The sequence below is a fragment of the Peromyscus eremicus genome, chromosome 3 (assembly GCF_949786415.1).
Source record: "Peromyscus eremicus chromosome 3, PerEre_H2_v1, whole genome shotgun sequence".
Taxonomy (NCBI): Eukaryota; Metazoa; Chordata; class Mammalia; order Rodentia; family Cricetidae; genus Peromyscus; species Peromyscus eremicus.
Genome location: NC_081418.1, coordinates 59,404,478 through 59,421,367, shown reverse-complemented (window position 1 = coordinate 59,421,367; position 16,890 = coordinate 59,404,478). Strand labels below are relative to the sequence as shown.

Here is a 16,890-nt window from a genome sequence, read left to right as displayed (position 1 = left end):
GGGCTGGCATGATATGCTCTTCAAATGTGCAGGTCCAATAGGCAGGGATAAGAGCAAGGCCCAGGAGACAGGGACATCTGTGTGGGTTATGTTTGCTAATAACTCTCGGCACCCAGCACGACACCTGGGCCATCACAGATACTCAGAAGTCTGTTGGGAGAACTGGAGAAAAAGCACCCTCCCCCCCCAAGACTGTGCTGTGTGGATGTGCAGAGATGAAGACAGCACACAGAACCCGATGGGTAATACCCATCCACAGCACCCTGGGAGAAACCTACTTCTCTCATAGTCCCTTAAAGAGGTCCCAGCACTGCTCCGAATCACTCCAAGACCACTGCATAGGAAAACAGCTGGGAACTACAAATGGACACCAGGTGGCTGGTCCCTCAAAGCTCCCAACAATACAGGTAGGAAGAGGCATGTGGTTAGATTCCCAGACTGGGATTTGGTGGGAGAAGTTATGATAGACATTTCTGGCACAACAGGAAGGTATATTCTGGGCTCCCTGTGGGGACAAGGGTGATAATGCACATATGTGGAGGCAAACAGTGGGCCCTGCCCTCAGCTAGCCAGTAAAACAACCATGGAGGAATGCCAAAGAGCAGGCCAAGTATCAGATTCAGCCACACCCTTCCCTCTGAGTTCTTTTTGATCTAGTGGATGAGATTAGAACACGTAATTAAGGGGTGAGGATGGTGGCACATGCCTGTAGCCCCAGGGCTTGAGAGGTTGGGGCAGAAGGCCAGCAAAGGTCCAGCCAGCCTAGGTTACATAAAAGGGGATTTAGGATTTACAAGTGTTCTCACCCCTGGCCACTAGGGGGCGAACTGGAAGTTGAGGAAGGGTGCTCAACCAGGGATGCCTGAACCAACAGCTTTAGTTCCCAGCTCCTACTTTTCAACATGTCTCACATCCTTGGTAACTCCCCTCCTTCCTCCTCCTTCTACCCCCAAGAGACAAATGTCACCACAGGAGATGCAATGGTACTCGCAGCATCAGGAACTTCTGAAGACAGCCTGGGATAATTTTTAAAAGCCATCAGTTCCCCAGTCATATCGTCTGTGAAGGGACCTGAGAAGACTGCCTGGTGCCCTGCTGCCTGTGGCTGCCGTGTCCCGGCCATAGGACAGAGGCAGAAGCAGAGGAGAGCCAAGTTACTCCCTCTCCCTGACCCATAGCAAGGGCCCCCAAGGGCAAGCAGCCTCTGAGGACAGACCGCCATCAGGAAAGCAGAGGGGGGGGAAGCCAGCTCCTGGGAGACCTTGGGGGACACAGAACTTTCTAGATGTTCGGCATCACAGGGCTCTCCTCTCACTCAGCCACCTGAACCCTGCACTCTGTCACGAGCTGTGGGCCACTGCCTCTAAGCCCCAGGCCCAGCTCCCCTCCCTGCCACCAGCTGGCTAGGAACATCCAAATACCACAACAGCTCTGAGCCTGTCTGGGTCAGGGCAGCCTTAAGACCACGGACCTACCCAGGTCCTCCTTCACCTGGCTAGGAGGTCAGACGTCGGACTGCTGCGGAGGCAGCTCGGGAGGCGGAACCCTTTCCGCCCAACAGAAGACGCGGCTCCCTTCCGCTTAATGAGGCTCGTTAGCAAAGGACGTGGGCGTGGCGCCCAGGGCTCGCCAACAGGCTGGAGGGCGGTGGAGCGACCCTGGCCCCCACCCTCCACCCAGCCTTGCTGCCCCCACCCTCCAGCCCAAGTTCCAAGAGGGAGAGAAGCTGCGGGGTTCCCGCTCCCTCCCTGGCCGGCCGGCTGCGCACCACGGAGCAGGAAGCAATCTGGGGCGGAATGTGAGCGGTGCGGAGGCGACAGCCCCCAGAGGACCCGTTCCCGCCGCCGCCTCCCTCCCAGCTCCGCCAGCCGACTTAATTGCGGAGTCCGGATTGATTGGGAATGCAAATGGCAACTGAAATGCAATCTCCACTCCCAGCAGGAGCTAGGGGGAGGGGAAGAAGCCGAAATGGGGAGCACGGGACAGGAGGGCGGGGAAGGGGAGGGGCCATGAATGTGGCGGGGTGAGACCTGACCGCTGGTGGTGACATGGGAATACACCCAGGAGGGGCGCAAGGGTGCATCTGAGGAGAGCTTTGGTCCCCCTCCCTCATGGGCGGGGCCTCCATAATGGGCAGCAGCTCCCCTTGCCCCAGGTGGACACACAGATGAACGACCTCATCTCCAGCACAAAAGACAGACACCAGGCCAGACAGCTACCAGGGCCTCAATGCAGGAGGGGCCTTTCCAAGAAGCTCAGAGAAAGTAACACCCAAGTGACCACCTGACTTCCAGGCTGCAAGTTGACAGGACCCTCTCCCCACTCCACCCCTGCATGTGGGGGACTCAGAGAACAATCCAGCCTCCAGCTACTGCAACCCCCAGACAGGAAATCGAGTGGGAGCCGAGGAGGCAAGGAGTGTTCTCATTCACCCTTCCAATGTGTTTGGGTGTGTGTGACATCACCGCCACTCTGAAAGCACCTGTCACCCTCACCCTCCCACTTCCACACAGCAGGTGACTAGGCTGCGTCCACAGTGCTCCAGCAACACAAGGCCTGGACTCCTGGGATGCAGTTATCAACAGTCCTGTGTCAGGATTCTGTGGACACAGGACCACACAGGCATCCTGGGGACAGGAAGGAGGGGACCCTCACTGCTGCCATTCTGTGCTCCAGCCCTTTCAGTGACTTCCTCCCGCAAGACTGACCTGATTGGAACGGTCCTTGCCAGACAGAAAATCTGTCAACAGAGAGATGAAGAAGAGAGCAGGAGAAAGAACAGCGTGGGCCATGTGGCTCCGCCTCCTCCTCTGGCCCTCAGAAGCCTCCTGGGATGCTCTCTAAACACACCTTCACAGGGCATCAGCACCCTCCCCCATCTTAACACCTGAGGCGGATACAGGGACTGGCCTGCCCCAGTAGCTCACACTGCCAAGGGACCCACAAGTCCCTGGAAGGGTTAAACGTGCCTACAGGCCCTGGCCAAATTCAGCTCTAGTGCTCTGGCCACACCAACCTCTTCTGGGGTCAAAACCTGGCAACATGTCCCTCCGCAGCCACCAGATACTCAGGAGATCTGTACCACACCAGTACCAAGAAGGGTCCATCTGGCACACTCCGAGCAGATGCCCGCTCACTCAAATGTCACCCCCTGCACTCGGCAGTGCTGGGAAGAGCTCCCATTCAGCACATGTACTACCCCCTTCATCAGTCCACGCCTTTTCCGGCACCGGCGCCCCCATTAGGCCTGGATGACCTAGTGCTCTCAAGGAGCCGGGGAGAGATCGGAAGTGACAGCTCTACTACATGTTTTCTTTGGAAGAAGGTACAGAAATCCACATGCTTTCTTGATAAATACATCTCATCCCTCATCAAACAAGTTTCCATTTGCACAGAGAATAAGTGACCATGGAACGCCCAGCCCTAAACGAGGGCTAATCTATAACACACCCACACTTAACGCTTAGGGGCGCATGACGGAAGAGGGACAGAGTCTTTCTAAGAACCAGATGACCAAGATAGTGTCTTCTGGACACGACAGGGATGCTGCTGAGGGAGGAGAACCAGTTTTCTTCAGGGATGAACTCCGACAGGCTGCCTACACCTAAGCAGTGAGCCTTAAGCCCATATACATACAGGCAACAGTAACTTGAATCAGTAGGTGGGGAAACAGAAAAGGAACAAGAGATGCTCACAGCGGTAAACTGTACCAGTGGATCCCGGGTGGGAGCATCCCTCAGTACTGCCTCTTACTCTGCTCCTTTTTGTCTGCCTTGTGTTTTGTAGCTGAGACTGCCCCCAGGATTCCTTACACAACCCAAGCTGGCCTCCTGCCTATGCCTCCCAAGTCCCGGGGTTACAGACATGTGCCACCATGCCCAGCCCTCAACTCTTTTCCTTAGTCCAGGGTCCGGGAGGCCCCCTCCTCTCCAGGTAGTACCAAAGAACCATCAGGTTTGGAAGCCAACCGAGGGCGGCAAGTGGCTCTCTGCTGCTCTCTGGTGGTGATGAGGAGGGAAGACAGCTGTCTAGGGACCTCAAGCTTCAGACCTGGGGAGACACACATCCTGGGCCAAGGGGAGACAGAGTGCTGACCTGCTTGATGGGGATGGCCCGGCCGCTACCAATGCTGTCTACTTTGTTCTCAGCAGCCTTCTTCTCCCGGTCCAGGTCAGCACCTTTTCGAGACTGAAAGAGAAAAGAGGTGGAGTGTTAGAGGTCTGGGGCCTTTGGGGGAGAAGAGCCCGCCTGCAGTTCCCCACCATCCCATATTCCTCCCTCTCCTGGGCAGCCCTAGCTCTGGGTCGGGCCTGGGCGGCGGGTCGGGAAGGAACCGAGACACGAGTATTCCAATGGGTTTATTCTTACACACGGCACCATACAGAGCAGCACAGGTCACTGAGCCGGGCCCGCCCCTCACAAAGAGCAAGGACGTGAAATACGGAGGAGGGCGCGATTGAGTACGCAGCCCAGGGACTGGAGTGTAAGTGAAGGGAGGGGCGAGGAGAGGTGGCCCGGTGGGGCTGAGGGCTGGCCAGGAGCACAGGGCACGACAACCAGGGAGAGCGAAGTCTGGAAGTGAGCGGGCAGGTGCTCGTTTGCGGCACAGACACATGGCACCGAGCGCGTCGGTGTGGCCCGAGGGGCACAGTGGATGGAGAGAGAGAGGAGAGAGGCCAGAAGAGGCCCTACGCCCTGCCAAGCTCCTGGGGCAGAGTCCACCCAAATGCGGATCCTAGGAAACAGGGGAAGGGGCCAAAAAGAGGGGGCAAGGCAAGCGCGGTGGCGGCGGCGGCTTCCGGAGCAGGAGCAGGAACGGCAGAAGTCCATGCAGGAAGGAGCAGAGGAGGGGAGGGGCAGGAAAGCTCCCCCCAGGAGCAGCTGGGCCAGCGGGCTTGAGTGCCCCCGCCCCTCTGGGCCTCGTCGCTCTGGCCGGCCGGCGTGGGCCGAGCTCCCTTCTTCTCCATTCAGCGAGCCTGGCGCAGCGTCCAGCCGGGCCTGGTCCCCGGCAGCCCCCAGCGCGGGCTCCGGCGTTCCTAGCCTTCCCTGGGGGTGGGGTTAGTTACAAAGGTTCCTGTGGGTCTCTGGAGCGGGGAGCTCGGCGGCCGCTTCTCATCTGAGAGCAGTCCCAGGGCCCGGCCCGCCTCCGGCCCGCACAGGGGGAATGTCCAGAGGTGCTGTGTGTCACCACCTGGTCTTCTAATTTGGAAGGAGTTGGAAAGGCCTTTTTGTTGATGAAAAGTTGGAAACAGTGGCACATATCTGCAAATATCGAAAGAATAAAGATTTTGGCAAGTTATACTTAAGCCCCGCAAAAGTCGGTCAGCACTGGTGAGGGCAGAGACCCAGGCGCCTGGGGAGAGGCGGCGGCAGCGGGATGAAGAGGAGGAGGAGGATTTGAGGAGGAGGAGGAGGAGGTTGGAAAAGGAAAGGAGGAGGAGGAGGAGGCCGCCAACTGCTGGGCATTTGTGGCCCAGCAGTCCATGTCAGCAGGGAATGTTCACCACTCTGCTGCCCGGGCCCCATCCCTCCTATTTTCCCAGGTTGCCAGAAGCCAAGGCACAGGGTCCGGACAAAGGAATGCAACTGCAATGTGTGAGAAAGCCCAGCAGGGGGAGCACGAAGAACTGGGCAAAGCTGCTAAAGATTAAATTGCTGCCCAGCAGCTCCACAGACAACACCTGCCTCCAGACCCCTCCGGGGCTAAAGCCCTCTGCCCCTTTGGCCCCAGGAGGAGGAAGGAGGATGGAACTGTTGTCACTGGGTCTCCAGACTGAATTGCTGGTCAGGATGAGTGTGATGAGCCCTACCCCCAGCCAGGCTGGTAAGCCAAGGGGCTGCCAACAACCAGAAAACCCCAGGAGCCCAGAGTGGCACCTCCCCATGAAGGATGGGAATTGGAACCAGGGCAAGAGTGGCAACAAATGAATACATGGAGTCATGAAGGGGAGACTGGGGACATCACAACCATGCCCAGCGAGAAGTCACCAGTCACAGAACAGGCAGCACACAACAGGACCTCCTGGAGCAGGTGTAACTCCTCCAGGAAGGATGAAGGAAGGGTGGCCCCAACAGCAACGATGGGGTGAATCCCCAAGATACACCCATAGAGCTGAACATGCCTTGAGGCTGTCTCAGGCGCAAGTGAGGTCACCATGGAAACGATGGAAAGAAAAAATAAGGTTGCCACTGTGAAGATGGAGAAAATGGAAGGGCCTGGAGGGAAGGCCGTGCTCGAAGCAGCAAGGGGTGTGGTGGTGCAAGGCAGCACAGCTGAGGCAGGCAGGCAGCAGAGTACACATGGAGGGAGCCCGAAGGTACTGTGGCGAGGAGGCCAAGCAGGGAGGCAGGGACGCCCTGACGTTGAACCAGCCAGTGGGGGAAGATGGGAGGATGTTAAGAATGGAATCAAGGCAGTGGATGATTGAGACACAATGTTGATGTTGGGGACCGGGCTGTGGAGGGTGCCCATGGTGTCACTGGGACACAGGCGCCCAAGGGCTTTATAGCAGCAGTAGCGGCAGCAGGTGTGGACATGAGCAGGTAGCCAGCAAGACTCTGCATATCTCAATGGATGGAACAGAACAGAAAGGAGAAGCTGTGGGTCTGCAGGGTTGGAGCTGTGTAAGCACAGTGTACCCCAACAACAGCAGCAGTAGCCATCAGCGGAAAGAGGCCAGTGAGCGCGCACACCAGGAGCCAGCAGACAGAGGGATGCAGGGCAGAGGTATGTCAAGCAGGGTGGATGTGAGAATGGAGGACAGAGGCCCAGGGGCACTGGCTCTGTCTGGGCAGGGTCCAGAAAGTCTAGCCTGGCCAGCTGGATACAGGCCCAGGCCAAGAGCCAAGCCCTGGCTCTCAGAAAGAGTTGGGGGGTGATGCAGAGGGACGGGCTGCTCACCCACCTTTTGTCTGCCCACAGCTCCTGGAACAGTCCAGCCAGAGCCCCACAGAAGGGCCACAGCCAGGGCAGGGAGGGGCACGGTGTGTAAAAACTGGGATGGGGAGTGGTAAGTTCAGGGGCCAAAGAGCTGAGGGGTTGGCCCTGAGCAGGGAGGCTCAGTGGAGCCCGGGTAGGGGCATGAGGTTGGTGGGGAAGGGCAAGGAGCTCACAAGGAGACAGGACAAACCTGAGCGGGAGGCACGAGGCAGCGTGGTGAAGCCCAGGAAAAGATGGCTAAGCCTTTGTTAAACCAATCACAGCGGTGGGTGGGAAGCATGAATGTTCCCCTCGGCAGTGGGGTAGTAACGGAAAAAGAGCCGGAAGGCGGCGGACGGGGAGGCCTGGCTGGGACTCTAGCTCGGCCAGCTAACCCTCTGTGTCGCCTTGGGCAAACAGCCTTCCGGCCTCCGGGTCATTAGCTGTTGAATCAAAGGGGGTCAGGGAAGTTAGGCCACGAGTTCAAAGATCCCTTCAAGCTGATACAGAAACTCTAGGGTTTGGGAGGGAGGCTTCAGGGGGTGAGCATGTGCACAGGGGGAGGGTCTGAGGGAAGCCCCTCCTGGGCCCAGAGGGATGGCCTGGAAGATGCTTCGGGTCCACTGAGGAACCTCTAGGAGCCCTGCGTGTCTAAGTGCGAGAGAGACTGCATCCTCTTGACCTGGGGCTGCCTGCCCTCCTGCTCGGGAGCTCGGCGCAGCCCTGCCTGCGCAGTGATGGCAGCTGGGCAGGGAGGAGGACGGGCACGTACCGTGAAGATGTTGGAGCGCCTCTTGGACTGCTTGCGGATGGGCGTGGGGGTGGAGGAGGCAGCGATGGTCTCGATGCGCAACTCCCGCTGGCTGATGCTGGGGGTGGAGGGGACTGAGGACGAGTAGTCACTGAAGGCGCTGCTGCCGCCATTCGTGGCCTAAGAATAGAGAGGGCTGCTGAGCGTGACTTGGGCAGGGGTGGACAGCACGAGAGGCAGCAGAAGGGCCACCGGCTCCTAAAGGTGGTACTGAGGGGGGCTGGCACGTCCTGGAGGCCAACAGAATCCAACTGGTAGCTGCCATGAGGAACTTTACATCTTTGGTCTGGGGCTCTGGAAGGGACTAGATGGGGATGCTTCTGTGCCAACCTGAGAACTCTATCGGGGCACGAGCTAACATTCCAAAATCAGGGACACAGCCTGAAAAATGAACAAGCAGTGGCATCATAGTTTGCAGGTGGTCTGGGATGAGAAAGTAGGTCACCATTTCTGAAACCGCAAAATCGGGGGCAGAAGGGCCGAGGGGGTTGGGTTCCCTGAGCTGGGGCTGGGCTCAGGGTGTTGGCCAGTCTCAGGTTTACTTTGACAAAGTGTAAGGCATAGAACAGCATCGGGAAAGCATCAGGACCAGTCTGAGGTATAGTGCAGAACAGAGCAAAGGCTGCCGCACACAATAAGCTGCAGGTGGGGATGGAAGAGGAGGAGAAAAAGAAAGCCCAAAACGTTTATAGGATGGAGACAGAGCACACAGAAGTGTCTTCCCAGGACCAGAGAGATGGTGCGTGGAAATCAGGCCTCACTAGAGTGCCAGGCCCCATCTCCAACACTAAACGGACCAAGGGACTGCAATGTACCCCTGGCCTCAGCAGCCTCCCAAGGGCAGGCCCACGGCAAAGGGGCACGGTGTGACCTTGGCCCTGTCTGGTGGAGGGTAGGTGTACCACATAAAGATATAAAGACATTCTTCTCTGCCCCCTCCTTCCTCCTCTTTTCATTGAGGAACGGTGTTAAGAATCCTTGTGCCTTGTCACAAGTCCTAAGAAGAAGGGTCCTGGCACTGTAGCCAAGCTGTCATTAGAAAGCATAGTGGCTGATCACTAACCACTGTGGATGACTCTGGGCTTGCAGCAAAGGGCGGCGAGGCAGGGCAGGAAGGGTATGCAGCTATGGAACCAAGCACTGGCCCACATGTCAAGTGTCAGACACCAACCCCGTACCAGGCCCAGACACAGCCAAGTGTCCAAATGATACGGTAGGACATGCAACAACAGCAGGAGCAAGCTGCACATTCTGAGTGAAGCTGAAATGCAAGCACCCTCATGAGGATGTGCTGCTCTTCCAAGATAAAAACACTGCCACGGGGCACAGAGGGCTAGTCTTAGTGCCCAGTGGGCTTGGGGCTGCCAGCCACTTCCTCCTCTCTGGGAAGAAGGCATTGCACCTGCAACCAAGTGGAAGTTTTTGTCCATTAGAGAAGACAGGGTCAGGTCTGCCTTAAAGAGGAGTCACCGGTGAGCACACCAGAACTTTCTTCCCTTTCTGTGCCTGCTACCTAAGGTTTCCTTAAACAGTAGCTTAGGAGACCATTTAAACGGAGTTCACTAGAGCATGTGTTTGTGATGTCTTAGCTAAAATAGTTGGGGCGGGGAGAAGACAGTGGAGTGAACAGCACAGAAACCGGGACAAGGGGCAGTCACCACAAGGAAAAGGCCAGACCAAGGCCAACCATGCAGACTACACAGAACTGGAGCCACAAGCAAGGTTACGAGTTTAGAGAGATGAGCAAGGGTAAGCATGAGGCAGAGGTGCTGAGAAACAGACACACAAGGCCCGGGAGTACGGGAGGTGACCGCACCTGATTGATATGTACAGCCGGGATAGAGGCAGCAGACACAGCCGAGTGGCTGGGTGAGTTGGGCAGGGACTTGCAGGGCCCAATGGCCAGCTGCTGCTTCTTCCGCAAGGCTACCACTTTCTGGGCCACTGCAGGGAATAGCAAAGTCAATTCTACTTGCTGGAGAGAGGGGTAGAAAGCCCAGCTTGGCAGCTCCCCCAATACACATGGCATTAACTCCTTGCCACAAAGCCACCCTACACCCAGCTCTGGGTCCTGAGTTACCGTCCTGGAAGACTCGCTCCACATTGAGCCCATAGGTCGCACATGTTTCGTAGTAGGTGCAGCGCTTCAGGTCTGTGGACAGCTTGCGGGCCCTGCTGTCGTCAATGACCCGGGGATTGGCGGCACTGATGGCATCTGTCGGAAGATGGGGGAATCACTCAGCTGGCTGAGAAGCAATAGAGGGTTATGCCCTGGTGGGCAGGCAGAGGCCCAAGTGGGGTGCACAGAGCAGGGAGAACTCAGGTGCTTGAACCTTGTTTCATTCTACAAATGCCTTTTTGAGGGAAAGAAACCAATGACTTAATTGCTCATTCAATGGAAACAAATGTGGGCCGAACCCAGTGTCACAGCACATGCCTATAATCTGAGATTTGGGAAGCTAAGACAAGAGAACCGCAAATTTAAGGTCGGCCTGGGCTACAGAGTGAGACCTTGTTTCATAAATAAATAAAAATAGTGAAAACTATGGACACAATAATCATAGATTTCCAGAGAAAACCAAATTAAAGACCTTGGGTTTTAGGCCCCATGGCGGTTAAGAGCCTGTCACTGTTCAGCTGGGGGTGTCAAGGCCTGTTTATGGAGACTTCAATGGTCCACCACCATACCCTGCCATACAGCATGCCCTGCCTCACCCTGTGTGCCCACCAGCACCATGGGCACCTCGCTGGCATTCCGGAAGCTGCAGAGGCGCAAGAAGTAGTTGTACACCGTCTGGAAGCTGATCTCATCCTCCAGGCTGAACACAAACACCACTGCGTCCACCCAGGCAGCAAACTGGGGAGATAAGCAGAGTGAGCACCCACTGCCCTGCTGAACTGGGGCACTAGGCAGGCATGTCAAAAGGAGCATCACCTGGAGCTCAGGGGGGCCTCCTTCATCTCGGATCAGCAGCAGGTAACTCTGGCCATCCACCACAATCTCCTTTTTAAATCGACCTCCTAGGACAGAACAGAGGTCAGGACCCAATGTGGAGGAGGGAACACGTGTGTGTGTGTGTGTGTGTGTGTGTGTGTGTGTGTGTGTGTGTGTGCGCGCGCATGTGTGTGTGTGCACATGCAGATGCAGCCCTGGGTTCCCGGGGAGAAGGGAAGAGGATGGGCCAGGAGAGGAGTGAGCTCCACATGACACAATAGTGGAGGAACAGGCAACCTATGGCCAGCCTCTAGGGCAGCCTAGCCTATGACGCTCACCTTCAGGGGACTCTTCCTGGACGTAGGTCCCTGTCAGATATCGGTGCACCAAGGCTGATTTCCCACTAGACAGGTTCCCCACTATGCCCTGCAGAAGCGGAACACGGGTGAATCGGTGGTCAGAAGGCACAAGGAAAAAGTAAGACTGGTGCTTAAGAGTAAGGAAGGATCATGCAGGTTGGAAAGGTAGAAAGAGGCCCAGGAAATGCGAGGGGAGGGAGGGAGGGAGGCAACAGAGGAAAAAATGGCAGTCAGGAGAACCAATGTCCAGACCCACAATCTAAATAAAGCCTGGCCCACCCAGCCACCGGGCCTCCGGGCCTCCGATGGGCCCACTCACCACTTTAAGCTCCGGCACAGAGCGGCTCAGGGTCCACTCCTGGCTGTTCACAAATGAGTCTGCAAAGACAGACAGACAGACAGAGCCATTCCATCAGGGCCAGAGTGGTCCACACACCTGCCCTAACCTTCACCACTGCCACCTACAATGCCCATCTGTCAGTCAAGGCCAGGAGATTACTGTCCTCCATGGGACCCTGACCCTCACCCCTAACTCCCTAGGGAACAGGGCAGACGGTGTTCAGGACGGGGCTGGGAGCAGAAGCTCATCCTGCCTGCACTGGGCTGCTGCCCCTCCTTGTCGTCTTCTTCATGCTCCATCAGGGGCATAGATTCCACATGAGCTCACCTGGCCTGGTGCCTGGATGCCTCTCACCCAGGTGAGAGGCTACTCTAGCAGGTCTCAGACCAGACCCAAAATAGGCAGGGCCCTGGCAAGGGGGACCAGTCTCCTTCCTGCGAGTAGGAACAGCTCACCCTTGGCAGGGTGGGGCCACCTACCACATTCCTGAGCCAGGGTGAAGAGGGAGGAGTCTCACCTGGCCCAGTACTGTAAAGGCAGGTCCAATGAGGCACATCTACCAGGCCCTGCCAGGGCTTCTCCCCAGCACCTCTGCAGGAGACCAGCCCCCAGGCTCCCTCTCATTAGACCACACCCAGCACCACTGGCCCCCTAGACTCACGAGGTCCTCGGGAAGAAAAGCCTCTTGCTACTCAGTGCCCCCGACCTGACAGCCAGGGCTCATTTATTCCCCAGCAAGTCTAGATGGCCTGGCCTGGGCTAGACTTTGGGCAGTGCTTGCTGACCGGCCCAGCTCCCACTCACAGGCCCGGCCCACAGATGTTTCACAGCATTATCTCACTCAAGTCCACAATCAGTCCCTGACCTCAGCTGCAGAGGCAGCTAGAACGAGAGGTCTCAGCTCCCAGTTAGGAAACTCTCCAGCCCAGCCTAGAGCTCCGTTCCTGAGCAGCCATACTGTACTCTATCCACTGTGTAGAAAGAGGGTGGCACTGTAACCCAGGTCCTTCAGGTCTCCTAGGACACCACGCCAAGATGCTATGAACAGTGCCATTGCCTGGAATTCTCTGCCATTGCTATCTCCTCTGGACACTTCCAACGACCCTACACATACCAACTAGGCGGCGAGGGCACTTGGGTCAGACCCAGCTATTCCAGGCAATGTGTACCCACCGGTCTCTACCAGGTAGGTTCAGACCGTTTCTCACACAAACTGTTTTCGGCTAGACTCCAACCAAAGAGGCCACCACGGCGCACGGCGTTCCCCCTTACCGCTCGAAGCGCCCAGGAGTCCCGGGGCCGCGGCTGCCCGGCGGCTCCACAGCGGCGCCGCGGGTGCGGGCTCCCTCCTGCGGAAGCGGCTGGTGAGCAGCTTCCAGAGGCTGGCGGCGGCGCGGGGGCGGCCGGGCTCCGGCGGCGCGCACGGGGTGTCGGCGCCCAGCAGGTCTCGGCGGCTGGGGAAAGTACCCAGGGAGCTGGCGTCGCCGTCGCTGCGGGTGCGCGTGCGGGGCGGCCGGGCAAGCAGCCCCGACTCGGAGCGCCGTATCTCCTGGCCGCGGCGCAGACGGAAGCTGAAGCTCTTCCTGAGCGCAGACAGGCCGCGCCGGGGACTCTCCGCGCTGCGCCCGCCGCCGCCGCCGCGGAACACCTGCCAGCGCTGGCTACTCCACAGCGACGCGCCCCGCAGGAAGCCCGAGCTCCCCGTGCGGCCAAGCCCTGCGCCCGGCGCCTCCGTCGCCGCCGCCAGCTCTAGACGGTTAACCTCCAGGAACGTCATGCTGGTGGGCCGTGGCCTGGACGCCCGCTCCCCGGCACCGCGGCTGCGCCGGGCGGGCGCGGGGCTGGGCTCCGGGCTGGGCGCCGGCGAGTCGGGCCGTTCCGAGGGCGCAGGGCCCCGACGGCCGTGGCGCGGGCGCAGGAGGCCGAGCAGCAGGCCGCGCGCGCCGGACGGCGCCGACCCCGGAGTCCCGGAGCACACGCTCCGCGGCCGCGCAGGCTGTTCGCGCGCGGCGCACAAGGCGGCCTGCAGGGCGGCGGCGGTCCGGTCGGTCGGGGCGCTGTGCAGGTCCAGCGAGTCGCAGACGCTGAGGGCGCGGCGGCAGACGGCGGGCCGCTCCCCGCTGCAGCTCTCCCCCGGCGGCCAGCCCCGCTCCATGCTCAGGGCCCACAGGCGAAGGCCAGGCCCATGGCGAGGGACGCGGGGCTGGGCCCGGGCCGGGGCCGCGGCCGGGGCGCACGGACCTCCGGCCTCTGGGCACCTGGTGCGGGCCAACCGAGTCCCTCAACTCCTCCACCTCGAGCCTGCAAGCCCAGACCTGGAAGGGCCTGGAGCCAGCCTAACCAGGAGAGGCGGCAAGTCTGGCCTGGAACACCCAGGAACGGCGGCGCAGGGCAGCCGGCCTACTAGGGCAGCCCCTGGGAGCCCTCAGAAAACAGGAAATTCCAGCCAGGGCTCCTCCTAAGACTGGGCAGGTAGGTGAGGAGCTGTCATTAAGAGCAGGCCAAATAAATAACAGTCCCCAAGCACACCCCCCACAAAGCACCGTTTTGGAGAAAAGTTAGCTATTTTTCATTCTCCGAAGAGAGAAGACCAAAACCAAGGACCCCAGGGCCAGCCAAATTCGTTAGAAGCTCAAATTCTGAGCCAGGAGACAGACAGGCAAATCTTGTGCCATCCCTGAGCTTCAGATGTCTGTCTATAAACTAGAGAACTTAGCAAAGTGACAGTATCTCCATTTTCGGCTCTGACGTTCTGAAGGCTGAGAGGTGCTTGATGCTGCAGCAGCTGCTGTTGATGACCGAGGAAGTCTTTTTCTTTGGAGATTATAAAACGCAGAAGATACAGTTTTGTTTGGACTAGACCAAGGGGCAGCAGGAAAAGCCAAAGAAAGGCAAAACCTCAGTGCCCGGGAGTAACTCCTGAGCCCCCTGCTGCTAGGTCCAAGTGACAGCAGTGACAATTTGTGGTCACTGCCTGAGCTGACACTGGAAACTAAAACACCCCTCATTTCAATGTCTTTTAAGCATTCGTAGGATGGGCTGCACACAATCTCCAGACAATTCAGGTTCACCCCAGCATGGGGCAGAAGCTCCATACTATGATGGACATGGCACTATCAGCACACTCTGAGTCCCCTGGCCCAGACAGCCAAGCTTCCATCATCCAGAGGACAGCCACAGGTACCACGAACAGATCGGGAGAAACCAGTTTAGGTTAGTGCTTGATTGAGTGTCCCTGGAAACTGATCATCCTCCCGGTTGTCTCCACCCAGCCCAGCCCAACTCCATGTCCCATCCAGTTTCAGAATCCCATGGTCCCAGTGAGAAGGAGCAGATGAAAGAAAGCAGCACATTCCTGAGGGGGCTGGGTTAGGGGGAATGCCTGGGAAGGCAGGGCCTCTCCAATCAAGGTACTCCCAGAAAGGAGAGCTGGAAACTTTCAAGTCCTGGGCTGGATCTCTGGGGCATTCTTCATTCTTGTTAGGGCATTCTGCGATCTCATGGGACTAGTTATTAAGAGTGGAAGGGATGGTTGCTTCCCTGTTCCTCGCAATAGATGTAATAGGCGGTTCCACAGAGGAGCCTTTCCCAGGATCTCAGGCAGGCCCAGGAACACTGACACAACTCCAGCACTCTTGACTCACACTTTCTAATGTTAAGTTGGCCCACCTTCCTGAGCTGTAGACTAGAGGGATGCAGTCTTTTTACCTTAACTTCCTGTGCTGGTTGGCTTTGTCAACTTGACACAAACCTAGACACATCTGGGAAGAGGAAATCTTTGTTTTGTTCTTCTGAAGTTTTTCCAGACAGAGTTTCTCTGTGTATAGCCCAGGCTGTCCTAGAACTCACACTGTAGACCAGGCTGGTCTCCAACTCATATCCTCCTGCCTCTGCCTCCCAACTGCTGGGATTAAAGGCGTGCACCATCACATCTGGTGGAAGAGGGAATCTAAATTGAGAACATGCCTCCATAAGATTGCCGGGGGGGGGGGGGGGGGCATTTTCTTGATTAATGATTACCACGATGTGGAAGGGCTCCACCTGCTGTGGGTGGGGCCACTCCGGGCAGATGGCCTGGGCCTGTAAGAAAGTGGGCCGAGCAAGCCATGAGGAGCAGGCCAATGAGCAGCACTCTGTGTGCTCTGCTTTAGTTCCTGCCCTGACTTCTTTCAATGATGGACAGTGATGTGGAAGCGTAGGCAAAGCAAGGCTTCTCCTTCCTAAGGCACTGTGGTCACGGTGTTTATCACAGCAACAGAAACCTAACTAAACAGTTCCCTGCCTCCATCTGTCTGTCTTACTGTCCCATGCATAGGAACTAGTCTTCCACAAAAGAACAGAACTGCCCAGAACAGCCCCTCCCCAAATGAAAATGCAAGCACAAGGCAGTAGCTGAGGAACCAGTGTTGAGGACTGAAGAGGACTGAAGGGGATAGAGGACAAGGTGCCTAGTGGGTGGGCTGTTTAGTGTGTGTGTGGGGGGGGGGGGGGGGAGACGGGACACACGGACCACACAGCTGGGAGGGGCGCGTTCCAGCCATGTACACACATTCACACACCTGCTCCAAATGCACGTGGTAATCACAACTCTGCTCCACACAGCCCTTACCTACAAAGAGCAATAACGCTGCCCTTGAAAGCTCTGTGCTGGAACGGTCCAAACAGGACCCAAACCCCACAAAACCAGCCCTCCCTCAGGGCAGCTGTTTCTTATAGCTCTCTTAAGTGCCAGGCTGCATCTGTCCCACAGGGGCTGAGTGGCTCCTTTGGAAGTTTCTGAAGGATTAGTGATGCATCTCCCACAGACCCTGACTGCATTCTAGGTCAGGATGAACAATTTCTTCCTTGGCCAGAGTGTGCAGAAGGCAAGCACTGAGCAACCCTCTGGCCCTGTTCAGCCCGGGGCCTCAAGCCCCCTGCACAGAGGTCTCTGGACACAGAGAAGGCCAAGGCAAAAAGAGAAGGACCCCGTGGGCAGGGATGAAATGTGAGCCACACCTGGGAAGAGAATACTGATTCCTCAGCAGAGGGGGAGGGCAGCTAAGCCTAACTCCCAGGGGCCTCCACCTAGTCTCCAGTCACCTAGTGCCTGCTACTGATGCACTCACTGATGAGCACGTGACTGCCACAGCCTACACAGTCCACAAGAAACTGGTGGCTGTCATTCTACAAGACAGAGGAAGGAGAAGCTTCTGCTTGGAGACCATGGCTTGCACCTGGCTTCCCAGGGAATGGATTAGGTGTCTTCAGGTGCGGCCTGTGTGTGTCCACCGAACCTCCAAGACCAGCCCGGCTCTTTCTGGCCACAAGGTGGCAGCAGAACACCTTCCTGCAGCAGGCATACTAGCAGCAGGGCCCTTGGGATGGCCACACTCAGCTCTAAGTTGCCTGAGGCATATAATGCACCTCCCTAGGATGGGGGCAACTGATGCGTCTGGCAGGCTCCTCCCCCAACACAGGTATCCAGGTCAGGTGTCAGGGAATCAGGAGAAAAGGTCCTTGGGTTGAGGACACTGCAGCAACAAC

General features: G+C 57.6%; 1 protein-coding gene across 8 annotated transcripts in view; it reads right to left on the bottom strand.

The window, feature by feature from the left end:
- Positions 1–16,890, bottom strand: part of Agap3 (ArfGAP with GTPase domain, ankyrin repeat and PH domain 3) — a 52,309-nt gene that overhangs the window by 16,118 nt on the left and 19,301 nt on the right. For 3 of the 8 annotated variants that reach the window (XM_059257722.1, XM_059257724.1, XM_059257728.1), the window contains exons 2-9: positions 11,344–11,402; positions 11,004–11,091; positions 10,666–10,751; positions 10,446–10,587; positions 9,811–9,945; positions 9,547–9,674; positions 7,692–7,850; positions 4,096–4,188 (exon numbers count right to left, since the gene is read on the bottom strand). In XM_059257722.1, coding sequence (XP_059113705.1) covers positions 4,096–4,188; positions 7,692–7,850; positions 9,547–9,674; positions 9,811–9,945; positions 10,446–10,587; positions 10,666–10,751; positions 11,004–11,091; positions 11,344–11,402 — 890 coding nt within the window. Of the gene's footprint in view, positions 1–4,095; positions 4,189–4,210; positions 5,263–7,130; positions 7,259–7,691; positions 7,851–9,546; positions 9,675–9,810; positions 9,946–10,445; positions 10,588–10,665; positions 10,752–11,003; positions 11,092–11,343; positions 11,403–12,636; positions 13,520–16,890 lie in introns of those variants that run through there. The other 5 variants (XM_059257725.1, XM_059257726.1, XM_059257727.1 and 2 more) reach the window with 5 other exon arrangements.